Source organism: Melanotaenia boesemani, chromosome 2, assembly GCF_017639745.1.
Source record: "Melanotaenia boesemani isolate fMelBoe1 chromosome 2, fMelBoe1.pri, whole genome shotgun sequence".
Lineage (NCBI taxonomy): Eukaryota > Metazoa > Chordata > Actinopteri > Atheriniformes > Melanotaeniidae > Melanotaenia > Melanotaenia boesemani.
In genome coordinates this window covers 19,913,698-19,940,191 of record NC_055683.1, presented here as the reverse complement: position 1 = coordinate 19,940,191, position 26,494 = coordinate 19,913,698, and the positions used below count along the sequence as shown (strand labels likewise).

The 26,494-nt window shown below is 37.7% G+C and overlaps 1 protein-coding gene across 1 annotated transcript in view; it reads right to left on the bottom strand.

The window, feature by feature from the left end:
• Window positions 1–26,494, bottom strand: part of LOC121634034 (alpha-1,6-mannosylglycoprotein 6-beta-N-acetylglucosaminyltransferase B) — a 68,660-nt gene that overhangs the window by 13,473 nt on the left and 28,693 nt on the right. Inside the window, 7 exon segments of the mRNA XM_041976433.1 lie at window positions 2,650–2,655; window positions 3,430–3,560; window positions 4,830–4,963; window positions 6,366–6,497; window positions 18,325–18,428; window positions 18,430–18,495; window positions 21,840–22,004. Of these exon segments, the coding sequence (XP_041832367.1) occupies window positions 2,650–2,655; window positions 3,430–3,560; window positions 4,830–4,963; window positions 6,366–6,497; window positions 18,325–18,428; window positions 18,430–18,495; window positions 21,840–22,004 (738 nt within the window).

The window sequence follows — 26,494 nt, the reverse complement described above, 5'->3', positions numbered from 1 at the left end:
TTATGTGCAAAACTGCTCTGGAGTGCAGAAAACGCAGCTGTTAAGTAAACTAGGCTATGTGCTCATCTTTATAGAGGAAATAAGAGCAATGGCGGACAGTTGTTGTGTATTTAACTGTTCAAAGGCAGAAGGTACGTGATCAGGGAATAAGTTTTCACTGGTTAAGAAACAGAATGAGCAGCCTGGATTTGTGCGATTAGCAGAAAGGGAAGGTTATGTCCTTGTACCAGGTCTCTGGTTGTTTGTCTAATGACATAAAGAGGAAGTTGACAGACAGTGGTCCAAGTAGGAGGCAGCTTGACTCGATCACTGTGAAAACTGTTATGATATGCACCCGCTCCCACCAAGTTTACTGCATTTCACTGAAAGCATCACTGGCCCACTTATTCTATAAACGCATTAGCTCTACAGCTGAATGAATTAGCAATCATTAGCTACATTTACATGGACAGATAAGTCATCTATCCATTTGAAATCAATCTGGTGGGAGATTAAAGCTAAAGGATCAGTGTGATCTGAATAAAGTGATCAGATCAGTTGTGTGTTTACATGATGGAAAGATTTAATATGATCGTAACATGTCATTGTTGTCATTCAGTGTCAGAAATACAAACGAAGGAGCCCCAAAATCCACTTATGTAGAAGGCCAGTGCTAGTTCTGTCACTCTGTTTCACAGTATCTTGGTTTTTTCTGCCGCCGACGTTGGTTGGTTTAGCCGTCAAAGAGTGCTTTTGTCAATTTCTTCTCTGTTTGTCAAAATCTACGTCTGATCCACTGATAATTATAAGACATTTTACCCCAGTTTACACTGTTCAAGTATGGAACAGGATGCACAAAGCTTAGTTTTGCCTTCCAGATGTGTCTATGGGCAGGTGCTCATGACATATGCATAAATTATGAAAACCTCCCACTGTTTTTGTTGTCTGTCTTTTAAATATTTTATATATATTTATAAATATCTTCTTTCACTTTATCCTTCTTTCTCCACCCCCTGGGTAGATCCAGACATAATGTTCAGTTTGCTAAATTAAAAAAAGAAAAAGAAACAATAAATAAATTGCAATAAGTGTCAAGGGGAGCATTAATGCAACAAACCTTCATTCCTTTCATATGCATCAACCTTCCTCTTAGTAAGGCACATTTGTTTCGCACAACATGGCAACCAGACTATCATACTGTTTGCCATGTCACTGGACTGGACAAGAATTAAAAAAAAAAAAAAAAAAAAAAAAAAAAAAAATCAAAGTAGGAACTGAAATCGACTAATGTGCAAAATAGTTTGCACACTTGCTTAAGAAGGTTTGTGTCAGTTTAAAAAAAAAACAACTTAATGCCTACTGGGGGCTTGTAAACATATTGATGAACTGAAACTCAAATATATGATTGCCATCTTCCAAGATCCCAATATTATGTTACAATAGCTCAGACAACATCAGAGAGTAAAGTATTTCCCTAGAGAAGAGCTCTTTACATTTTCCTTCCTATGTCCACCTGGGAAATTATCATTCCTCTTCTAGCCGTTTCCTGTTGGAGTCTACTACTTCTACTGAACTGCAACTACAAATAACACAGCCTATATTGCCACCTGCTTGTGACAGTCATTCTTTAAATGGAAAACCATCTGATAGCTTTGCTAGTAAAAGGAAATTCAGCTACTGATAGGTTTTATCTTCACCACAGCACACAGTAAAGAGGCTGAGGCATTTTCCCAGACCCTTCATATTTTCATAGGATGCTCTGGAAAAATCCTGATTAATTGATGTCCTGTCCTGCAAACTCAAAAGCACAAAAGGATCCACCACCAGACACTACTGGACACCCTGGGTTTTGTGTATGAATGGAATATGTGTTTATTTGCCTTTTCTTGTCTTAATTTGTAATATAACAGCTTTACACAACATATGTTTTTTCTCCTGTTTCATTAGTTGAACTGATCTGTAAGAATCCCACACACAAAACCAGTTAAAAATAGCAAAAGGAAAAAAAACAAAGGTGTTGAAAACAGAAATGAGCAAACAGAAGCAGGTGTAATGAGCTGAGGCTAGTCTCGCCTGTAGAAACATCACCATGTTGGTAACTAATAACTGCTCAGTACCTGTAAAAATTTATTGCAACATAAAAGAATTACATCAGTTTAAGTGCTTTGCATTGCCCCGAGGAGACAATCTGCTTAAATCACTTTGCTGAAAAATAAATAAATGAATATAAAACTAAATTATTTTAACTGAAAAAGTATTTGTGTATGAATGTTATAAATTATTTAATAAGTTATGTCTTCCAGGTATAAATCATTTATATGTTAGCTGAATGTTCTTCCTAAATTTTCATTCATTTTAAAGAAACATGGTGATAAAGTCACACCTTGCCTTACAAATAGTAATAATCCACGACAACACTGAGGGAGTAATTTAATCTCTCTCTAAGCTACAACTGTGAAAAGAAAATGTAAAATTTTCTAGGTATTTCAATTTTGATTAACATGTTCCTACTCTCATCTTGATAGATTTTGACATGTTTATCTACTTGTATGCCTTCTCAACTGAAGTTGTTCTTCAGGCAACATAAATTTAAAGTCCAGAAACACTCTCAGTTCGAGTTTTGTCTCTTACAAAAAATCAAAAAAGCCAGTGAATGGCAGCTGTACTTACTTGGAGCTGCGGAGATCCATCAATGATGCATCAGGACATGATAAATAAACGGAAAACAGAGAAGAGGAGAAGTAAATTGAGAGAGGCAGATGTAGAAAGAAAATAAAATAAAAAATAGTTTAATAAAGTATCTTTTATTAGTCTTCTCATAGGAGCTTTATAACCCCTAAATCTCTAACATGGACCTCAAAACTGAATTATAGAAGGATGCTGCACTCAGCAGGGGGGAGGTTATTCTCTGTCTGCAGAGACCCTTACACCACAGTCTTTTTCACAGCAATCTCACAGATTCACAAATGTTACACTACAGCTCAGGTTGTTCTGAGAAACGAGAGTGTAGGAACAAAGTCGCAGCTAGAATCAAGTGAAACAAACCTTGAGGGAGGCTGCAGCACACTTCAAAGTTAGAGCGAGAGAAAGAAAACTTGGCAGAATCTCAGATGGAAAAATTTATTCTAAACAAAAGCAATTGTTCTTTTAGCATCGCAATTCAGGCCAGATTCCTGGTGGAAGGAAGTGATTGCCAGAAATGTAAAATCTTGTGGGCGCTTCACAGTAAATCATAGAGTAATATTTGGAAGTTTTCCAAACTTACAATGTGAATGTATGACATTAAACACGCCACTAAATGTGCAAATCTTCGTCCATGGGAAATAACTACATGTTATGAACCCAGCCACATCATTTCTATGAGGAGGTTTACACAATTTCCATATATAAAGAAAAGAAAAAGTGATAAATGTACCAGTGGTTTTGTAGGGCTTACGGTGGCATACTTACCTTCCACATGCTGGCATCCTTGCCATACACAACAGCCATATTGTTAACCTTGTTCCTCTGGATATAAAGTCTCTCAGTCTCATTCAGTTCCTCTGCCACAAAACCCATAAAAGAGTTGTCTGGAGTGTGGGCTGCCAAGGAAAAACAAAGTAATTGGCAAAACTGAGTTACAAATGCATTTCATGGCTTAAAACAAGAAGTGGCCAAACTGAAAGGGGATGTGACAATCCAGACGTTTCACATGCAGATAATACAGAATCAAATAGGAGTGTGGGATTCATGATGCTTGTTTGTTGTTTTCAAACTTAATATTTGATTTAATTCCAAGAAAAAGGAGAGATGCCAAAACAATGCATTTACTGAGGTAGCAGAGTTTTTTTTTTTTTTTTTTTTTTTTTTCCCAGATCTTTGGAAATGTAACCACACAGATGCAGAGCAGAGCAGGACTGAGTTCTGGATCATTGTTTTATTGTGTCACAGCTTTCCAGGAAATAAAATAACACAAATTTCTCTAACACAAAAGAAATCTGTGAAGATTTGTGAAGAGGGAAAGAAAGAGAGAGGGGCACATTTTTTAGTCTTGTTCCAGACCTTGGAAGAGAGCTGGTATCTTTTAGGGACAGGTTTTGTGATAACGGTGTTTTGGAAACAGAGTGCCAGCCCATTGTTGCCGTGTTAATGGGAGACTAGTACAGACATCTGAAGTCTCATCTTCTACTAGTTTTACTGAATCTTTCATGAGTATATGTATGGTACTTTTTTTGTCATTGTATATTTCTCTGTATGTGTTTATGCGTATGTGTGTGTGTTTGTGTGTGTCTGTGTGGGGTATTTGGCCAGAAGTAGGAAGCTGCAGGCATCTGTGCAGGCACAGCTGTGCTCTGACTGGTGGCTGTAAGCCTGGCCTGTTACAGCCCAAGGCAGTTTTAAGCTCAACACAATCTGCTTGCTATTTCAGTCACATGAACCAACATGGACACTTGGTCCACATGAATGCACCAAAACAACCTTCTGATTTATGGTTATTTGCAAAACAAAAAACAAAAAAAAAAAAAAACAAAGCAGACATTTAAAGGTACAGGGTGTGAGAATTACTGACATCTAGTGGCAAAGATGGACACAGACATTACTTTAAATACCAAGTCCAGTTGTGAATGGACAGTGGCCGTCAGTGGCCAAAATTCTTTCAGATGTAAACATGTTTTCATCTGTGAGTGCATCCAGTGGTTATTTTTTAGCTATATGATACCTATTTAAACAGTTTTAATGAGATATTGTCGTTGACCTTTTAATTTTGTTGCATGCTGCATCTTTAAGCTTCTACAAGCAGATGTTGTGATGCATCGTCAACATCAGTAAATGCAAAGTGTGTTAAAAAATTGCAGCAATAGTCTACATACGGAACATGGTCATGTACTGCTGGCCATGAAGGTTCCAGTAGCCCCAGTTGGTTCTGTAACCATGAAGAGTGGCGTACTCCTCATGGTTGTAGGCGGGCTCTGTGCCAAAGGTGTCAATCACTCGGATGTGGCACCTGAGACAAAGTGAGAAAAAAGCTGAGTTAAAATTAGAACAAAGTTGCCTCTTTCTTTCAGATTTATTCCTTAAATGTGTGAGACATCTACCAGAGGGGCCTCTGCTGCAAAAGATTGAGAAAAAACCTGAAAGGGTGCAAACTGAATTTGAGTCAAGCACAATAATTTTATCAGAAATAAAAAGGATCCATGTATGAGTTTCTCTGGATTGGCTTAAAAAGCTTACAGCTTGTTTGTACAATGAAAAATCAACACTTCAGCAGAGAAATATTGGATGAATCCAAATGAAGCATCTTAAAATATGCTTATTGTTTCCCCAGATAAAACCCAAGCAAGAACTAGGATGAGACATCAGACCCAGTCAAGGAGAAGCCTCATCAGCAATTTATCAGTGGTAAATATTCATAAAAAGAAGTAAAAATCAATCGATGCGGTCTAATCTGAGAATATTTATCAAAGCACTGCATGTATAATCAGTAGAGGAAAGCACTGGTCTGTCACTCCAAGAAGAGTCGGTCGATCAGCTGGCTTCACACTAACGCTGCCTGGAATAAACAATGGATTTTATTACCATCGTTTTATGCAGAATCGAAAGAATCAAGATAAATTACTGTAAAATTCAGCCTTCTCCTGCTTTATTTTTTTTCTGCTTTGTTATTTTAAATGAAAGAAGAACCACTGTCCTTTTATACATTTAGTGTAAAATATGGGGTGAAACAACATTAAAATATCTACATTATATAATTTAATCTCTATATTACAGGACTGATAATCATTCATTTCCGTTCTGCTAAGTTGAATGTCTTTCACTCTCTTTTCCTTTTTCTATGAATATATTCATTGGATGGGGTTGGTAGTCTCCAATAGAAGAGAAAGCTGCTTATTTTCTTTTTCATGGTTTGGGTAAAAAAAAAAAAAAGAGGATTTGCTGCTGCTGCTCTGTCCAACTGGAACAGAGGGACAAAACTTTTTTTTTTTTTGGTTTGTTTTTTTTTGTCAAAAAACTTTACTTATAGCAGTGAAACATGTTGGCTTATGTGAGCAATCACAGAAGATTTGTTTGCAGCCTGCAACCAGCACACACTGTCTACTCAGAAATATGCACTGATGCAACGAGAAGAGTTTGTGACTCAGAACAAAATCACCCTAGAAGCCACTGTGTTGGTCATTGATCTGTGTTTAAAGAGGCCAAATTGAGAGGAGAAAATCTGCTGATGCACAGTGGAGTCACCAGTTTCCACCACAGTTAGCAAATGAGCCTGAACTGAGAGTTTATTGTCATTATTTGCAAATTATTGTTTGCTGAAAGGTACAAAACAAACACAACATTGAGAAATCTGCAAGCAAGTTTCAGTTTTTTTCATAATACATACACAAAGATAGAGAGAAAATTAGACTGACTTGTGCTTCCTCAATGAAAGACCCATGTGTTGCTTCATCTGCTGTAAGCCGTGGTAGTCGGTGTAGATGAGGTCAAAGGGAAGAGGACTGGTGAGGGGGCAGCTTCCTCTTCCTGGAGGGACACCCAAAAACCTGCAAACAGGTTTTTCCAGCAGTGTCATTGGTTTAAAAAAGTGCTGTTGTTTCCTTTTAATAAGTTTTTTCTTTTCCCTTGTTATTATATGTAAATAATTTTGGTTCTGCATGGCCAGTATAAAACTAAATTAATAAAATAATTAAAATGATCAGCCTTATAAAGTGCAGGTGAGCTTTTGCAGAGTTCTGAATTTAGTGCTTATGACGTGCACGAGTTCAGTATGAAGAGAGGGAGTACACCGAGTAACGTCACCTTGCATCTGTGCTCTCACATGACAGAGCCATTCAACCACACAGCATAAAAATTTGCTCTACTAGGTTGCATTTTCTCAAAAACGAGGAGTCTCCGGATTTGTGTAAGCAACTTGTTTGGACTCGTGCAACGAAAACAAAAAATTAGCTGAGCTACACAGCACGTTCCTTAAGCCACACATCTTATGTTCAGAATTAGTGGCATACAAAGAGTCAGTTGTTGTCAAGCATCATGCATGCAGAGTCTGCTTTTGCACCAATGCCAGCATGCACAAAAACACTTTAAAGCTAGCTGCAAATGTGCAAAACAAGTGCACGCATGTGCTGTCCTACATTCAATAATGAGTAGTGATATATAGTGATGTGATTTGCCTTCATTTGCAAATATTTTGTACATTCAAATTTTTGTGCTACTGCTTATTATGTTCTCTGTCTGTTTTGATCTATCACAACATCAAGAATCGCTGCCTGAATAAATAAATTAATCAATCAGATGTATTAAAAAACAGACAGTGGTCATAAAAGAGCCTTTAGTTACCAGATACAAACAGTGAATGGATATTTCTTCAGTAAAGTGTGACTTCAGAGCACACTGCTTTCAAAAAAATCAAGGTACCACTCTGAGAAAATGCAATCAACTGCAGTCGATTTTCATTTAAAGGGAAGGACAAGTTTATTTATAGGCAACTTAGAGGGTTTTACATCAAGTATAAGAGAGCAAAGCAGCACAGAAATGCAAAATAGGGAAGGAAAAGGAAAAACACCATTATGTCATGTAATGAATTTATGTTTATACAATTAAAAGAACTTCAAATGAGAAAAGTAATTATCCAATAAGATATATAAATGTCCAGATATGTTTAATAAAAGTGCTGGCAAGTTAAATTTATTTAATCTGATTTCAGTGGAGAGACAGCATAGTGGATTAAGGCTTAAGCGTATGTTAGCATCGTAGCTGGGCTTTTTTTCCACAGATGTGAAATCCATTCCTGGTTTCCCAGTTTGTACCCAGCAAAAGATTTCTCTCATGTATTTTGACAAACATACTGAAGACTAAAAGCAAGATCAATAAGAAGTGCATTACCTGAGTCATCAAAAGAAAGACAAGCAAAGATATTTTTTTTTTGTTGTTGTTTTTTCTTGCATAGACATAATGTTTTTTTGTCTGGCCATTTTTAAGATGCCAGAATGATTATTGTGTTGCAGCTTTAATGTGAGCACTGAGCCTCATCAATAATTACACCAAGATTGTTGATGTGGGAGCTTGTTTTTAATGACAGACTCGAGGTAAGCTTAGTGCCAACCTCAGATCTTTCTTGCCAGAACTAATTATATCAGTCTTATCTTCAGTTGAATAAAGTTTCATTGCATCCAGTTTATTTACTTTGTCCAGGCTCAGACTAGCGGGTGTTTATTACAGTTATTAGAGAGTATTGAACAGATCTGTGCGTCATCTGCACAGCTTTGATAAGCAACCTGAAATTTTACATGTGCATTTATTTTTTTAAGAAAATAAAACAGGTGTTTCTCTCTATATTCTCCAAAAGAATGAAATGAAAAATAAAACTCTTGTTCTTGCTATATTTTGATTAAAATGCAGAAGCTGTTGAAAAACATACCAGCTGTCTGCATACTACCACTTCATATAAACAAAGGAGACATTATACACTTTAACTCCCGTTTTTAGCTGTCACAAGATTTTAAATATGGTCCCTCTATAAGGGGTTTTCCATAAAGTTAATCTTTTAACCAAACTGCATTTGTATACACATCTTCGTCCTTTTTAGTGTGATCACAGCTGCATAATGAAGGCTCCAAGCACTAAGATCTAATAACACAAGGATTAATGGACTCTCCATATCATTATTAAGGTGGATATTATATAAAGAGAATATACTATATAACTTTGACAGAAAAAAGAATAAAGCATGCTCCCTTCCTGCAAAACCTGAAGTTAGAAGTCTAGATTGGATAAATGCAGTGACATGCAGACATAGCTGGCTATAACACCATTAAACAGACAGCATTGGATTACAATACTAACTGAAAATAGAGTTCTTTTTCTGGTAAAAAAAACTGTACCACTAAAAAGCAAAGATCCATAAAAGTTTGCTTAAGTTACTCACAGGATGAACAAATGAGATTCTAAAGAAATAATAAAAGGCTTCTTGACTTGTTTATAAGGTGGAGAAATGTTACAAAAGCCTCTCTGTACTCCATCAAACCAAAGTCAAACAGAATGCCCAGAAATCCAAGAAAATGTTTACCCTCCTGAGGCATGATTGACCATCAAAGAGCACTCAAAGAGCAAGGTCAATTCTCAGTGAGATTTCAAAGAAACCCAGGGGAGTATCAAGCCACTCTCAGTTAGACAAAGACTGAAGTTTATGAGTCCACAAACATTAAATTAAAACTCGGTGCAAAGCTCGACTGCAAGGAGAAAAATCTTTGGTCTCCAAAAAGAACTGCTGCTCAATTCAAGTTTACTTATGATCATGAGTTTTTCTTTATAAAAACAAGCAGAGGAGGGTGGAAAAAGGAGTGATTAAAGTATCTCTTTTCCAGAGGAGAGCAATCAAAATAGTGCTGCAGTCATAAAGAAATAATGTAAGTTTTTAAATGGGGAGCTCACGTAAAGATTGATCATTTGGGTTTAAAAACGTTTTATCAGGGTTTACCTCTTGAGCCTTTTCACAGGAATCACAAATCCACAACCTTACATTCTCTTCTGTTCTTTTATTACCTGACTCAGAAACATCCCAACATCCACACACATAAATACCTGCAGAACAAGAGCCCATCAATCCTTCCTCGGACAGTGAACATATCTAGTCAGCACTGCAGCCTTTTGGAAAGCAGCATAGCGGCTGGTTCACCCATAGAAGATAATAGATAATGAGCAGGAGTGCAAGCCAACAGTGCCTTAAACTGTGGTTTCATCAGTCAAAGGATACAGACCCAGGAAATTCAGTGGAAACACAAACAATCAACCTTTTTACTCAAGCTGGATTTTCATTCTCTATTCTGACTGCAGTAAGTCGAAAAGACCCTAACTTTATTTTAATAAAGGTGAATACAATGCTGACTAAATTACAAAAAGCTTTGTAAAAAGAAAGAAAATTATACCAAATTTAAAAAAAAACAGCAATATCATCATTACTAGAATATATGGAAAAAATTATTTCAGCTAATAAATGGTCATGTCGTGCTAAATCATATATATATGTAGCCTCTCTGACAGTATAGTTAGCACATATAGAAGGTATTAGAATATGTAAGAATGAACCAATCCGATAAAAACTCTATGGCCATGTTGGCATCTGTGAGTTTGAGCTACTGATAAATCATGCTCACAGATAAAAGCTCTGAAATGTGACAGTTCAGCATGAGCAATGTCCTCTATCTTTTGTGTGTGACTTTGATTTTACTTATTTCCACAACAAAAGGAGCTGCTGGGAAAATCATTAGTTTTGCAGCCATTTGTTGAAAAAGTTAAGTTTAAAAAGGAAAGACTGGCTGATGCTGCTTGACTCAAACAATAAAACTTGACATCTTCAGTTTTAGTATAAAATCATCTAATGGCTGAGAAATTCCAACTTGAATTCAACTTATTGACCCTCAAACTGGCTAGAAACACTCATAATAGCTCCTTAAAAACACATTTAATCCCAATGCAGATGTGTTTTGTAAGAAATTAAAAATGCATGCTGTCTCTTCTCACTGCTTTGTGTGCATCTTTCATGTGCATCATACACAGCTGGAGTTTGGGTTTAAATTATGACCTGTGCTGCCTTTCACAGTTTAATGCTGACGTGCATTAATGTGAGAGCAGATGTATCACAGTGACTGAGAGGAGAACGCACCCCTGCTCCTCACAGATCCACTAAAGCTGCTGATGTTCAGAGGTTTAATTGGATATATGCAAATCCAGAGAAACTTTAGGAGAAGAGTAAAGGGATTAAAGTGAATTACAGAGCCAGGAGTGTGGAAATGTGAGTGTGCTCATGCACACATAGCCTACAGTATGTATACGCATGAAGACCTAACAACTCTCTTTATCTCCCCCAAACATTCATGAGTAAACGCATGAGATTAAAGGATAAATCTGGTTTTACTTTATCTTTTTATCATTATCAACGAAGACCAAAACTACCAATGAATTTACCCCTCTCAGTTCTGACTGTGCAGCCACAGTCTAATAGAACTTATTCTTCTAAGATGCACAACTCCACTCTCGCCACAAAAACTGTTAAATGCATGTAATAAAGCCCATGTATCATGATGAATTACTATATCATGATCCATCCATCCATCCATCCATCCATCCATCCATCCATCCTTCCATTCACTATACCCACAATTCAGGGCCAGTTAAAATCAGTCCTGACCAATCCAAAATGCAGACATACTCTTAGTTTACTCTACAGTCATTCTGCATTCATTGTGAAAAAACTACAGTGTACTCCCACATTGTCAGGGAGTAATTTTGGTCCTTACAATGTGATCCGAAACAAGAAATTGTCATGTAACTGATTAAATTGCAGTGGTAACAATCCGATCCTTCCTTTGATCATCTCTTTTCGCACAAAGACAACCAAATGAGAATTTAAAAAAAAAAACAGACATTTAATTTCAATAAAAGAATAAAAACAAATGAGCAGAAACATGGATATTTGTTGAAAGTAAGCTTTTAAAGTAAACTGTACACACGGTTCGCTGACATGAGTATTGATTGGTCCTGCAACACTTCAGTGGGAACAATGGGACATGTTGAAAGTTTATTTGGTTATTCAGAATCCAAATATTTAACATTAACTTTAACATATAATATGTTTTTGTTTGTTTGTTTGTTTTTTTAACTTGTCCTGACCAGCATCATAACATGCGTTGTGCTCAATAAAATAGCTTTGCCAAGAAGAGCTATATGAATATAAGGCCTCTCTTGATAATTTAAGTATTTTTCTTTATTTTTCAGTTTGTCTATTGCTGATTTAATATATATATATATACATGCTGGACCTGACAAAGGACTGGGGTAAAAACAATAAAGAAAATGAAACAGGAAAAGACAGTAAAGAGACGAGAGAAAAAAAAAAAAAAAAAACACAAGGATATACCAGATATAAGGTAACAACATCAGCTGTTAAAAAAAAAGACCAAAAAAGAAAAACACAGAAAACAGACAAACATCTGCAACATCTTTAAGAAAACAAAACGGCCAGAAGCACCTATAAAAAGACAGACAAGCTTTAGAAAAAAGAAAATTTAAAAAAAATCAGTCACAACAACAAAACCATCGGCAACACAAAGAATAACATGAACATAACGAGTTTTGATGAGTAAACCCACAACACAACATAGGGACGTCTCAGCATGCAGGTCAGTAAATAACACGAATGAACAGTGATTATGCAAATATGGCCAGGCCACCAAAAAGATCAGAGCCTTCCCATTTAACGTGCTAAGTGAGGCCCACAGAAGCTAAGATGTGGTTTCAACCAGGATTTAGCAGGTTTTCTGACCTTACGGTTAGGCATTAGCTCCTGAAGACTTGCAGGTTTTTTTTAAAGAATAATCTCTCTTACTTTAATATGATGAGCTTCATTTAAAAAGAAAAAAAAACTTCCTAGACAGATGGGCAGCAGCTTCTCTGAGATCCTCAGCATCCTTCTTTTTGTCTATCTGTCTGTAACTCAAAAAGGGATGGATGGATTTTGATGATATTTTCAAGAAATCTCTGAAATGAATAAGGAACAAGTCATTCAATTTTGGGGGTGATCTGGATCTATCTCTTGATCCAGGAATTTTTTTTTTTAATGATTCTTGTACAGGTGAATTATTTGCGAATGAAGTGAAATCAAGTTTTACCAACATGCCCAGATATGAGAGAAAAAAATATTCATGAAAGGAAGACGACTCACAAGAAATACTACAAAAGAAAAAAAAAGGTGCAAGACTTGTATGAATTTACTCCACCTGACAGCCACCACTGGGCAAAATTTCTCTGTTTCACAGCTGGTGACTGGAAACCAGAGCAAGTCAACGGTCTGGTGAAAGAGACAGAGCCACAAAAACAAAAGAAGAAAAGAGACTGCAGAGTGGCACCGCATCACTTCTTGACAGAAGGGCACAATTGTCCAGCAGGGAGGGGAATTGGCTGGAGCATTTTGAGGGGTGCAGGACAGCTGGAGAGAGAGGATTCATGGTGTGAGAGGAATGACATGAGCGGCTAGGAGTGCCTGCCTTGCAGAGGGTGTGGAGTCTGGCATGCTAATGGACCACTTGAGATGGGAAGATTGCAGGTGAAGAGAAAAACTCAGATGTTGTCAGTGTTGCAATCAGAGGCCACTGCTGTGCCAATTCAGCATGCAGAGTTTTCCTGAAATTTGATATTAAAACAGCTCCTGAAATTACATTAGAAAACAATAATGGTGTTGGACACCTTTGTAAATGTACACATCTTTTAACAGAAATATCCAGGGCCAAATTTAGATTTTAAACAATATTTTTGTACTCACCACAGAGTCCTGCTGTGTAAAATCACCCCCTAATTTGTTTTATCCTTATTACTCTCTTACACTCTATTTTTAAAGCTGGTTTTGAGCTGTCAGCATCACAAGGTGACCTCATTTCTTTAAACTGTGATAAATAGTCTTCTTGTGCTGCAAAAACACAAGTTTAGATGTGTACAGACATTAAAAGTGCAGAGATTTGTTTTTAATTAAAAACCCTACATTTCACAGTAAGAGCATAAAAATAAAACACAGAGCTAAAATAATACACACAGTTAATATTTACTGTCCACATTTAACTGCTATTTTACCCTCACTTACTGTAGTCACTCTAACCTGGACTGAAGACAAATCCTTAAGATGTTATCTCACTAATGGCCCACTCGGGCTCTTTTTAACAATGCCGCTGTTTGCTTTTATCTCAAACTACAGAAACATTACTCAGAAGGCTGTGGGCTACGAGTGCATCAGCACTTACGAGGAGGCACAACCTGAGACTGGCAGCATAACACGGCTCTGTGATTGAGCTTTGAAGAACAACAGAAACTGCTTTGATTTCAAGTTTCTATTTGTACATGTCACGGTGCCTACACACTTCAGGATAGGCTGGAGGGATGAGGTACACGTTTGACCCTCTGTCTGATTTATTTTAAAATCATTTCACCATTTCAATTCAGGCATGTCTTTATATTTACAGCAAGGAAAAGGGGGGAAATCACCTGGCGAATCGGTTAATTTGCTCTGTCAAGATCCCCAGTGGACATAAATGTTGTAGAAATGTCTTCAGTACAATGCCTAAGTTGCAGTCACATTGTGCAAACCAAACCAGAACATGGAAAAATGGGAGAGGCTAAGTAAAAAAGCAGCATGTCAAAAAATATTTCAGTCAAACCGAGTCTGAGTAGATTGTGGAATTATCCTGAGAGAGATGTGCCAGAAGCTTTGGCTGCATTTGAGGATAGGGAATCTGTTTGGAAACGCATAGAAATATTGTTTTTTCTCAGATTATTTCTGAATGACAACACAATTACCTGCAAGTGTGTGCTTACGTTACTTCTCTACTCTGCTTGTTGATGTTTCAATCCCTGACAGTGTGCACCTGTCTCCCGTCTCTTTTTCTCCCCCCCCTCCATTTCCCTGCTCCTAAGGTGTTGTGATGCCACGCTCTCTTGCAGACTAATTACCTCTGTCGCTCTGGGGAGGAGATGGGGGGAGATCCCCGAGCAGAAGTGGCAGCTGTCTTGGCCTCTCTGTCGTTGGCTGTAACCCCCCCAAACCTCCCACCCCCTCCTCCAACCCTGAGTGTCGGCAAATGCCGGTATTACTGACAAGAAATCATGTCAAGGCCACTTTACTTCATTACATCAATTCCAGTAATTCTACAGATTGCACCTGTTTTCATCTTAAGGGTGTGTTTCAGGTCAAATTTATTTTTAGATAAACGAGGGCAAACTAAGTACTTTTTTATCATTTTCTATGATGCTGTGGCACAACATTGCTCCATGACAGATTTAACCAGCTGTGTTGCAAATTAACTCATGATAAACAAACACATGAACGATGATAGTTTACCTTCTCGACATCTCTATGTGCCAGTGACCAGATTAACTAAACCTTTAAAAGATTAAGTGTGTGTGTTTGGCTAAGAACTAAATAATGCTACCACTAGTAATGATGTTTAGCAGGTTTACTAGGTTCACAGTTTTATTTATGATGCAACTTTTGCTGATAACTGGTGAGACCAGGAGAAACTCATCCATGCATTCATCTCCAGTAGGCTGGATTACTGTAATGTTCTTTTAGCAGGACTTCCTAAAAAGAGCATTAAACATCTGCAGCTCATCCAGAACGCTGCTGCTGTGAACACATCACACCAGTTTTGAAATCTTTACACTGGCTTCCAGTCAGTCACAGAATAGATTTTAAAACCCTTCTGCTTGTTTACAAATCCCAGAACGGTTTAGACCCAGAATACATCTGTGATATGTTCAGAGAATATAAACCTAGCAGAGCTCTTAGATCCAAAGACTCTGGTCAACTAGTCCAGACCAGAGTCCAGACTAAACATGGAGAAGCAGCATTTAGCTGTTATGCTGCAAACAAATGGAACAAACTGCCAGTGGAGATTAAACTTTCCCTAAATGTAGACACTTTTAAATCCAGGTTAAAAACATTTCTTCTCTCATGCGCCTATGCATGAAATCTGCACGGTAACTTTTTTAACTTATCTTGCTTTTAATCATTTTAATGTAATTTATTATTTTATTGTGATTATGTGTTGATTATGTGTTGATGCCTTTTACTATTTCTAAATATCTGTAATGTCTTTGTTTTATGTAAAGCACTTTGAATTGTCCTGTACATGAAATGTGCTATACAAATAAACTGCCTTTCCTTGCCTATTTATGAGTGATGGGCAGGAATCAAAATCCAAGCAACTGGTTATTTTATTTATATTATAACTGTCCAGCTACTAATGTTCACAAGACCAAGGAGCTGATCAGAAGGACAAGTCAGTCTGCAATAAGTTGATCTCCATCAATCTTGCAAAGGAGAGTCTCATACTGTGTCTTGGTCGGTTGGTGGAGCAGTATTATAGTCAAAGATGATAGCAGGATTAAGCAATTCATTCAACATGAAACCTTCATTGTTCAAAACCTGGGGATGTTTGATATCAGTGGGGAAAAAAGAAGTCATTGAGCAAGCTGCTGTCCATCACGGACTTACACTGCTGTCATAATATTTTGGCACATGCTCTTGTTCATATATTATTGCCAGAGTTTTTTTTTTTTTTTTTTTTTGCTTTTTCGCTATTTTGCTGCTCTGACAGGAAAATCCCCCCTGAGGAATCCACCCATCCACAGAGTAGCTACTGAGTTCCCTCGCTAACATTAATAACCATACATAATTCCACCATAGTCCATCAAATGGGAGCGTTGATGCTGCCACACTGAAAATTGGTTCTTGTGCTACTAAGGGACATAACTGACATCAGTGATAAAGAAGACGTACATCGCTGTTACCCGATAAAACTCTACATTTATTACATGACACCTGTTGTTACTCACCATCATTTCGTCTACTTTGTCAACATTTGTTTGAGAAAAGCTATGTTCTGTACTATATTTACAAGTTGGTTCTTAGTTGTAATTTCAAATGGATGGGATCCAAGAGATAGCATATTAATTAAGAAAATTATTAATTAAATAAAAAGGCATGATCAGCACAATCCCTTGAGAACAATCTGTAGAGTGGAGAAATGAAAAATACTTTCAAGTGGAGTATCTACAGGCAGAATAAACAAGCAATTTTCCAAAAAAAAAAGAAATCTGGCTGATGTCACATGTGTGGATAAAGGATTTTGCCTGAGCAGGACAGCAGACGGGAGACGGCAGCCAAAGTGATGAAGTGAAACCACCTGAGAGAACGAATGTTGCCAATCAGAGGCAATTATGTGCTGCAATGCAACAGCTTGACTCTCACTGTAACTAAATTCCCAGCATGGCTAATCTGTCTATCAGAGGGAAAGCTGAACATCTCAACAACCCTGTCTACATAAGAACCACAGCAGGCCGTGCAGTGATATTAAACTTCTTTCCAAAGCCTGGGTGGAGAAGTAGGAAATGTAAATAGATACAAGCCTGAGGGAATCTGTGGGAGCACAACCCACATAACGATCTGTCAGTTTAATAGTGTGTGGGAGAGTCAGAGTAAGGATGGAGAGAAATGTTCTCTCTTTCTGTTCATTAATAGTCACAGAAAAGAGATTTATGGATGTATAGCATCTGCCATTAAATGGCCAAAGAAGGCCATGAAAAGAAAAAAAGGGAAATGTATGCTGGGTTGTACTTTTGGTGTTGGAATGTGGTCAGAGCCGGATGAAAATTATTTTGAGGCCGTTTCAACCATCCATTATATTTTCTCTGAGGCTGAAAATTTCATTTGTTCATGAGCAGAATCCAATATCTGCTTTGATGCAATGCTGCAGCACCTATATAAACACCCAACAGTAATATCCCAAGCATTTCACTCTCTTGCAGCATAAACACTTAAATTAAACACAGGGAATTACAAACTACACATATTCAGGTGTTTTAAAAGGATTAACCCCGACCTTGGCCACTGTGGATTTGCGACGCTCACTTTCAAGTCGACTATTTTCTAACCATTTTTTATGCTGCTCCCAACGGAGGCAGCAGGCTGCAGTGGTTCAATACACCATGACACCAATTAGCGGGGTAAATAATGGCACGGCCGGCAGAAGCATTCCCACTGAGACTTCCCCACCCCGCTGATCTCCCAAGGCCGGTCTTATCAAAGCAGCTTTTCTTCACAGCCTGAAATTTAAGATCAAAGGGCAGCACTAACTCATCAATGCCCGGGCCTCTTTCCTACAGCAGTGGATAAAGTGCTCAATAACCAGGGCACATTATCAACAGCTTGTCTGCACCAGTGTCATCGGTAAGGAAGAAAAAACATAGAATTGAAAGAAAATGGTGTTATGAACACGGCCATTTTCCTGACCCGCCAGCATAAAGCTGGTGCATCTCTGAATGATGTCCAAGGCAGAACTGGACACATCTACAGTATAAACTCCTCTTAAGGTGTCTCTCAGTGTGACAATCAACAGTCTCTTTTTTTTACTTTGAAAAAAACAGCTTTGTTAGTCAGTCTAAGAAGCACATTGAGTAAATATGTATGCATGTCCACTGGCATTAAGGTTTGTGTTTGTAATGATGGGTGACAAGCCTGTTATCACTAAGAGGTCAGTGAGCTGCAGCGGGAAGGAGGTGCAGAAGCTTAAGAGGAGCCCTCAGGCTTAAACAGCATTCTGCAGTGGACTCCTTGTATGTGTGTGTGTGGCCAAAGAAAACAGTGTGTGGGCAGCAGTGGTCCAGTTAGGCTGCTGATCACCTACAGAGCCTCCGAGATGAGCAACAAAACATTTACAGGCTGTGCATAGGCTGAAGGGAATGGTTAAAGGATCTTTCAATGACAAATAATGTGGAAATCGTAAAGTTAATATGAAAATCGGAGGAACAGTTCTAATCTTAGCTTACCCATGCAGCTCCTTAAGAGAAACTGAGATCTTGACATTGTGTCCAAGCACATGAAGAGCTGTGAGAATGTCGGCCCATTGTACCATCTCACCCAGAGGACCCCCCCTTCAGCACCTTGGGACTGAAAACATCCCCAGACTCCTCTGTCAGAAAGCCAACATGGACTAGAATCTGAATGCAGAAGGAAAAAAAAAAGTAAAGTCAAAGCAATGCAGTGTGCAGAGATTTGAACAGTGCAGTGTGTGGAGGACAAGCTATTATTTTCTATCATTTTTCAACTTTTATACAAAAAAATCTCCAGCTCTGCTGGGTGAATAAGTGAGGTGTTCTAAGAGCAATTTTTTACAGCCTGTTCAAATGATTCATGTATAAATAAATTCAGATATTTGGCATGGATCAGTGATGTCAGATTTTTGATATAATTGACTATTTAATGAATGCAAAAAAAAAGCAGATTGACAGCACATTCACACCAACGCAACTCCTAGAAAATACAATCAACTGTGCATAAAGCTGAAATAAAAATCGACCCATGGAGTGCTAATTGATATGCAGAATGATACATGAGCAGTTTAATTGCGGATGGGGAAGGATATAATTCCCGGGCTGTTAAATATTTAATGAAATTAGATTTCTCAACAGATGGCACCACTTGTTTTGTTTTTTTTTTTTTGTTTTTTTTGTCCTTTTTACTCCTGCAGTACATTTGTCTTAAAAGACCTAAAACAAAAAGGAATTTGATTCATCAAATAGTGTTTACAGAGTTAGGCTTGGGTCTGTCAAACTTGGCTTCAAGTCCCAACAAAGGTGAACCATCATGGACTCTTGAGCAAGGCCCTTAACCCCTCAACTGTTCCGAGAATGCCAAAACATAACAGCCCACTGCTTTCTGGTACATCTACAGATGGGTCAAATGCACAGCTGAATTACCCAAATCAGGATTAAAAAAGTTAAAATCATTATTATTATTTAATTGCAACACAACAAAAATTCAAGTGCGGTAGCTAATTTCTAACTGCACACATCGCTGACATTTTAAAATCATTTGTGTAGCAATTTTATCAAGTTTTCTGAATGGCAAATATCAGAAATCACTGAAGTTTCAAGTCTTGCTTGATGTGTGTGTATACATGTGTGTGGATACGACTGTGTGAAATATTTAATTTAATTTGATGTATGTAAAGGCTTGTTTAATTTTTTTTTATAGGCATAAGTGTTTTTAATCATGTAAAGCACTTTGTGTTGCCTGTGGCATGAAAAGTGCTTTAGAAATAACGTTTGGTTTGATTATACACAACAAAGCTGGTTGGGTTTAGTAGGTTTTCAGGGGTCTGGTTAAGCATCTCAGATTTGAGGTTTAGAGAAGTGGAAAATCCATATCAGTGGTTAAAAAAGTGCTTCACATGAGACAGGCAACAGGAGAGGAATTAGAGCAAAGTCAACAAGCTTGCACTTCTGCCCACATGTCACAGGTGGTGTTACTGTTGACAGTGATACTGAGGAATAAAGAGCACACCGTGCAGCGTCTAAATGGACTGAAGTGACATTTACAGCTAAGTTTCTATGCTGTTCAATGTGCTGCCGCTGACCAGTTAATTAGCTTTCTGGGCTGCAAACCGATGTCAGCGGTGCATGTTTTCCTCGCTGAATGTCTGTGTTGTCGCTCTGTCATGAAGCTTGAGGGCAAGACACGAAGTATCCAAGTGTCAGGTAAGATAAGAGGGAGCTTCTAGCTGGAAGACTGGTGCAACTTCATGTTCAAAGTCTGTGCAGCAGGCACTTGTCTGATTCATTGTGCATAAATGATTATATTACTTTGCAAATGCAGGCTAAACAAATGAATGCAAATAAAACCAGAAATGATCAAAGATTCATTTCTTCCTTTAGATGCTTGGAGAACACTGGGAAGATTATTCACAGAGCAAATATTAATGTGGATAGCACAAGAAAAAAAAAGAAAAGGAAAACATAAACCCTTCCTATTTCACCCAAGAGAAAAAAAAAAGAAAATTATTGTCTTTGCATTCCACAACCACATCATCATCACATCACCACGACTGGATTTTTCAGTAAAAGCTGGGAACTAACTACGAATGCCAAAGCAGACAGAGACAGAATGGGCTGATATGTTCTATGAAAACTCTCTTCCACACATATCACTCCCTTTTTGTTTTCTCAACAACACTCAAGTGTTTGAATAATGGAGGCAAAGCCTGCAGAGTTGTTCTAATGGACAGTAACCATTACTGCCAAACACGTCTTTTACAGCAAACAAAGCCGACTTCTACGGTGGAGAAGAAGCTCGCATTATAAAAACATGAAAAAAAAAACAAGCTATTAAGAGAGTGAACTTAGTTATTTAACTGAAATACACAAAAACACAAAAGGTATGCAAGGTATTGTTGCTCTATTTGCTGCAAAACTCTACAAATACATTCTTTTCATTGCTCGCATATTAAATCTTTTTCAACTGCAGAGATTTAACTGGGCTCTCTGCAAATTCTCAGTAAAAACATTTTTGGGAACTGACCTCTGTATTGGGCTACAAAACAGCATGATGAGAAACAGTTATGGCAGCGTACTCTGAATGCATTTCATGCATGCACACACCTGTTCAAACTGAGACTTGGGGAAAATATCTAGAAATCGTCTTAGTTTTTTTTCTTTTTTCTTTTTAATTACTGTCTATTGTTTAATGGAGTGTTGCTTTTTAAAAGGTTTGCAGTAGACAATGCGCCCCACTTATGCTGATCCCTGCCTCATCAACATATCAAACATCCACAGAAATACCAACGTAGGCAATCCAGAGGAAAGTTAAGAAACTTCATGGTGTGGGTGTTCCACATAATGCAGCATTATTTTATACCATAACTGAGAATAATTGGAAAAATACAAAGCAGCCAAGTTTTTTTTTCTAAACAAAAATACTTTTCAAGGTTAATTTCATAGAAGTTATATCATCTTGTGAGATATGAAAACATAAAATGAAAGATCAAATACCACAGTCTTTTCATCAGACATGTGTTCCAGCAGGCGAAGCTCTTTTCTTGACGTTTGGAGGAAATGTCCCGTGTAAATGTCAGTGGTGAAAGTGCACTAAAGCCAATAAATGCCTGCGAGGGGTTCCTCTCTGTCATTATCTGCTAACGGCTTTAACTCAGCATAGTGTGATTCACACCAGGCTGCTAAAGATAAGAGGAGAAAATATTAGTCCAACAAAATGTCACAGCTGTTCTGGTAACTTAGTAGAGCCAAGCCTGAGGGCATTAAAGGATTGCCTGGCTTTTTCATAAGTGTTTGAAAACATTTTTGTACTAAGAGTTACTTTTATTCTCTTTAATAACCCACCAGATGGATTTACATCAAATTAGGAGTGTTCCAAAAAAATAAATAAATACATTTTTTTTTACACAGAATCACTTTGAAAAAAATGAAACCACAACACAGATTTGTTATTCTTTCATCTCCCACTGTGTGCAGAAGCATATCTGCGTGTGAAAGCTCCTCATATTTACCCTTTTTTGCTCTCTCCAGTGGCTGTGGAGCTTGTCATCCAGCCGTCGAGCAGCAGAGGCCCACTGTGCTGCCAGCCTGCGTATGCGTCTCTTCATGAAGCTTAGAGACTCCTTCTCAGTGCCCACCTGCTCCAGCAGAGACCCAATGTCTGACTGGAAAACAGCCTGGATGACAAGAGTGATAAAATCACTGGAAAGGATCTGATATGGTCTGCTCACAAGCTGATGTTAAAATTTAATCTTGAAAAAAAAAATACATCCTATTATACAACAGAAAAGGCTGATATTTGACATTGTCAGATAAACCAAAACTACATGCTTCTTATGATAATGTAGATGCCTGATAATTAGGGAAAGCTGCAATAAAATAATACTCTTATATATTTGATTAAATGAAATAATCATGATGTTGTAAAACTGGACTGAACACTTTTCAGGGTGACATTTTATTATCCTACAGTTGTAATTCGCCCATTTACTGCGCTCCATTTTATAGCTGTAATTTTCCAAGTTCCACATCAGATAAACTGGAGAACAACGTGATGTTGGAAAATTGAAGGAATTTTTTTTTTATCTACAAAATATGGCATGCTTCCTGATGCAGCGAGAGTTGTGCAAGTAGCATAGCTTCAAAGCTTGGATTCCTTCTGATAATTGGACTATTTTATTGAGTATGCACATTACTGAAAGAGACCAACAACACCGAAGGAGCTAATCAAGTTAGGAGGTTGATTTTCCCGATAAATTTTGTGAAAGATGTTTTTAAAAGATGCATCAACTGTTAGGGAACTTTAAAACACACTTGGCCATCATTTCAATACCTGTTGGTTAAATAAAGTACAGTACAAAAGTCCTATGCCACCTTATTTTTATATACTTTTTACAGACAGATCCTTCTTGTCTTGAGAAATAGTTAGGCTATTTCGGTTCTCTTCAGATCTTTCAAAGTTTTTTCTTCGGACAATGGCTGCTCTCTAATTCATTTTCAGGCTGGTCTTTGTACCTGACCTTTTGAATGCCTTTTCCATTGTTGAGCAACAGAACCCTGACCTGTGAATTATTCTAATATTAAAAGGACACTTAGCTCAAGGGATGAACCAGTGTTATGTCTGCATTAAAGAGCAAAGAGCCAATTTTCAGTTGCAACTCTGGGCACTTTGTTTCTAGCAGACACGGTTTGTTCCCATTCCTTATTTGGAAGCTAAAAAATAACAAAGATATTAACAGTTTGACAAACATTAAACTGTAATTTTGTTCCTACAAGAGAGTCAAACAAAATGTGTAGAGAACTAACAGGTCGATGGGTGATACCTTCTCCATTAGCCTTCAGATTGAACTGCGTCGTCTGGAACAACGAGGAGCACATTGCTGCTGCTGTTGGTCGAACTACAGTTGTATGTTAACACCACCCCACCCAGCAGACTTTTTTTCATTACAGTTTCTCAATCCAGGTCCTCAGGATCCCCTCCACTACATGTTTTAGATGTGTTCCTACTCCAACACATCAGATTCAGATTAATGAACTTCCTCATTACGTTCTTTACAGCCTGTTAACGAGCCATTCATTGAGGTGTGTTACAGCAGCGTTACCTCTAAAACATGCAGGACAGTGGGTCCTGAGGACATGGATTGAGAAACACTTCTCCAGAATGTCTGATTTCAGAGCACAGTGCAGCATCTGCATGTGGAAAACTGACTTCTTGACAAACAAGCTGTCAATATGAAATACACAAAAATAATCCATTTTAAGAGAAGACAGAATATCCATTTACCATGGTACATAAATGGGGAGGGGGCAGAGAGACTGTCCAGCTTCCAATTCCTGTGTACACACATTTCAACTGACTTCTTATGGACAACAAACACCTTAGCATTAGTCAAGAAAGCACAAAAGCAACTGTCATTCCTGAAAATATTCCTGGTGTCGTTCCATTGAGAGTGTCTTCGTACGTGGCAGTCTGCGTGGCGTGTAGCAACTCTGCAGCAGATAAATGTCGATGCATAGGTTTAAAAAGACCGCATAGAACGTCATAAACCAACAGCCACCTACTCTGGAAGGCATCTTCATCTCCCGCTAACTGCACATAATGTCTTGAAATACTTATACTATTCTTCCCTGTTTAGACTGCCGCCTTCCAGAGAACACTACAGGCCCATTACATAAGTCTTAAAACCATTACCATAGTGAACTCAGAGCTAAAAGTGAACCCACCATGCACATCACAACCTCAACAGAAATGAAAGGTGATGATGCAATAGAAATAATATATATGAGTGCTTTTTATTTCTTTTTTTACCTTGATCTATCTTTTCTTTAACGGCATTCATTGGCATTGTGTTTATGATGGTTTGAATGGTGTAAAGAAACATTTATTTATTATTTTATCTGTATCTTTTTCTATACCTGAGCCCAGACCTTGAAAGCTCTTGAATTTCATTAGATGAACAGAGACAAAATAGAACTATTTATATACATTTGGCATATCTCAGCATGTTGTGTCATTAGGAAATTCTGAGTAAACTAAACAAACGGGGGACAACAAAACAAGTGGGAGATCAAAAAACCTGTGAACAATATCTGAAAATGATTTTCTTAAAGAGAAGGGATAAATCCAGCAAAGGGCTTACACAGCACCTGACAGATCCATCTGAACCTTCAGTTGAACCATATACTCTTTACTGAAGCCTCATCAGAAATGGTCCCTGTGGAAGAGCAGCTGTCATGAATCAATTGTTAAGGAAGGGAAACAGGAAGAAAAGCTGAGGTATGCCAAATGGTACAAGTACTGGACTGAAAATCAATGCCAACAGGTCTGATGGAGTGATGGCTCCTCCCCAGAGCTCAAACCTCAACATTACAGAAGGGGTGTGTTGATAGAGTTGACAGAGAAGAGAACAAAAAAATGCCAACATTCAAAGAGGAGCTCTCAAAGTCCTTCAGGGAGCCTGGAGAACAATTCCTGAAGACTTCTTAAAGAAATTGCAAAAAAGTTTGTCTCAGAGGGTTCATGCCGTGTTAAAGAAAAAAAGTGTTTGTACCGGCTGTATATTGACTTTCAGGCTTGTTAGAATTTAACAAAATCATGTTTTACCTTCTAAACTTGTTTCCATTTATATTTGGAGGTATAACTACTTCCAGTTTTCCTTGCCATATATATATATATATAAAAAATAAGTTTTTTATCTGAATATGTTTAGTATGTTTTGATCAATTTGACTGTTAAGCTAGTAGATTCTTTTTGTCCATATTTATCCAACACAGAGTGAAATTCGATTTTATTCAGTATACTTAGAGCAAATAAAGGCAAACAAAAACAGAAGTCTGTGAAAGACATCTGTTAGAGATTACTGGGACTGCCATATCAATAAATGGACAGACAGTTGACTCAAATTTGAACACACATATATGGGAAGGAGGCGTAAGTGTTTATGTGCATGGTTCCAGATTTCAAATGAAAGGATTGTAGAAAAATATAAAATATTAAACATTAAACAATATTAAAATATTGAGAAATAGATATAAAGGTCCATCTTTAATACAGCTCTGCTACCCCAAGTAGTTTAAGTGGTAAATGTGGATTTAAATTTGGCCTGAAGCAGAACAAGTGGAATACTAAAATATATAAAAAGAAAAAGCAGACATTATGAGTGTGTTCTCTATGAGGGGACTATTTTTATTGGACGTGGTTCAAACTGTATATAGAGAGCAGACAGCCTGTCATATTGAGTTATCTACTAGTACCCTAGGGCAAGGCCTCTCTGACTGGTAGCCTGAGGAAACTCTGGACTTACCTCATAAACAGTCAGCTCACATTTTACATCTCCTCTTTGCTCTCTGTAATCACTGCATCATAGCGCAATATCTGTATGTGATTATTAATCAGTGGCGAATGCTCAGTGAAAAACCTTGTAACCTCGAGTGAAGCCTGCCTATATCTGTTAAGCACATATACCAAGGGAAATTGAAATTCTTCCAAAGACAAGATCAACATGCAAAGCTATACATACTAAAGTGCTGCATATGTATTTTTGCTCCCAAGAGCAACTTGTGTACCACACTGCAAGATGCAGAGAAGCTAAGGAAAGTCTTGGAATTAGTCCTCCTGAATACAAGCTGGCAATTAGAGCAGAAGGCAAAGCTGCAGGGATAATTCACGTCAGGGTCCATCACGCCAGCTGTACATAACTCTGGGGGGAAAAAACGGGAGCAGACAGAGGAGAACGGCAGGGTAGACCTTGCGGAGTAGCTGTAAGTTGAGTGCATCATGTGCTGATGCTGAAAATACAAAATTAAATGAGGCAGAAAAGCAAACAGCAGTGGAAACTGTGGGTGACAGACAACACAGAGATAGAAAATGTACAACTTGATATTCAAATGTTTCTGAATGCAGTTGATCAACGAATATGATCAATGAATCCTTTGAACTTCAGAACACTAATAACCTTCAGCTTACCACACTTTTATTTATTAAACTTTTTTTAGATATATTTTGTCCCCAATTTATTCATAGATCATTTCATATTTATACCTTAATCTCTTCTTAGAATACAGAAGAAAGTGTGGCTCCTTAACAGAAACGTTTGCTAGGTAATTTCTTGGCAAGCACCACCTTTTTTTCCTCCCACATCTTTTTCTTCATTGCATAGCACATCAT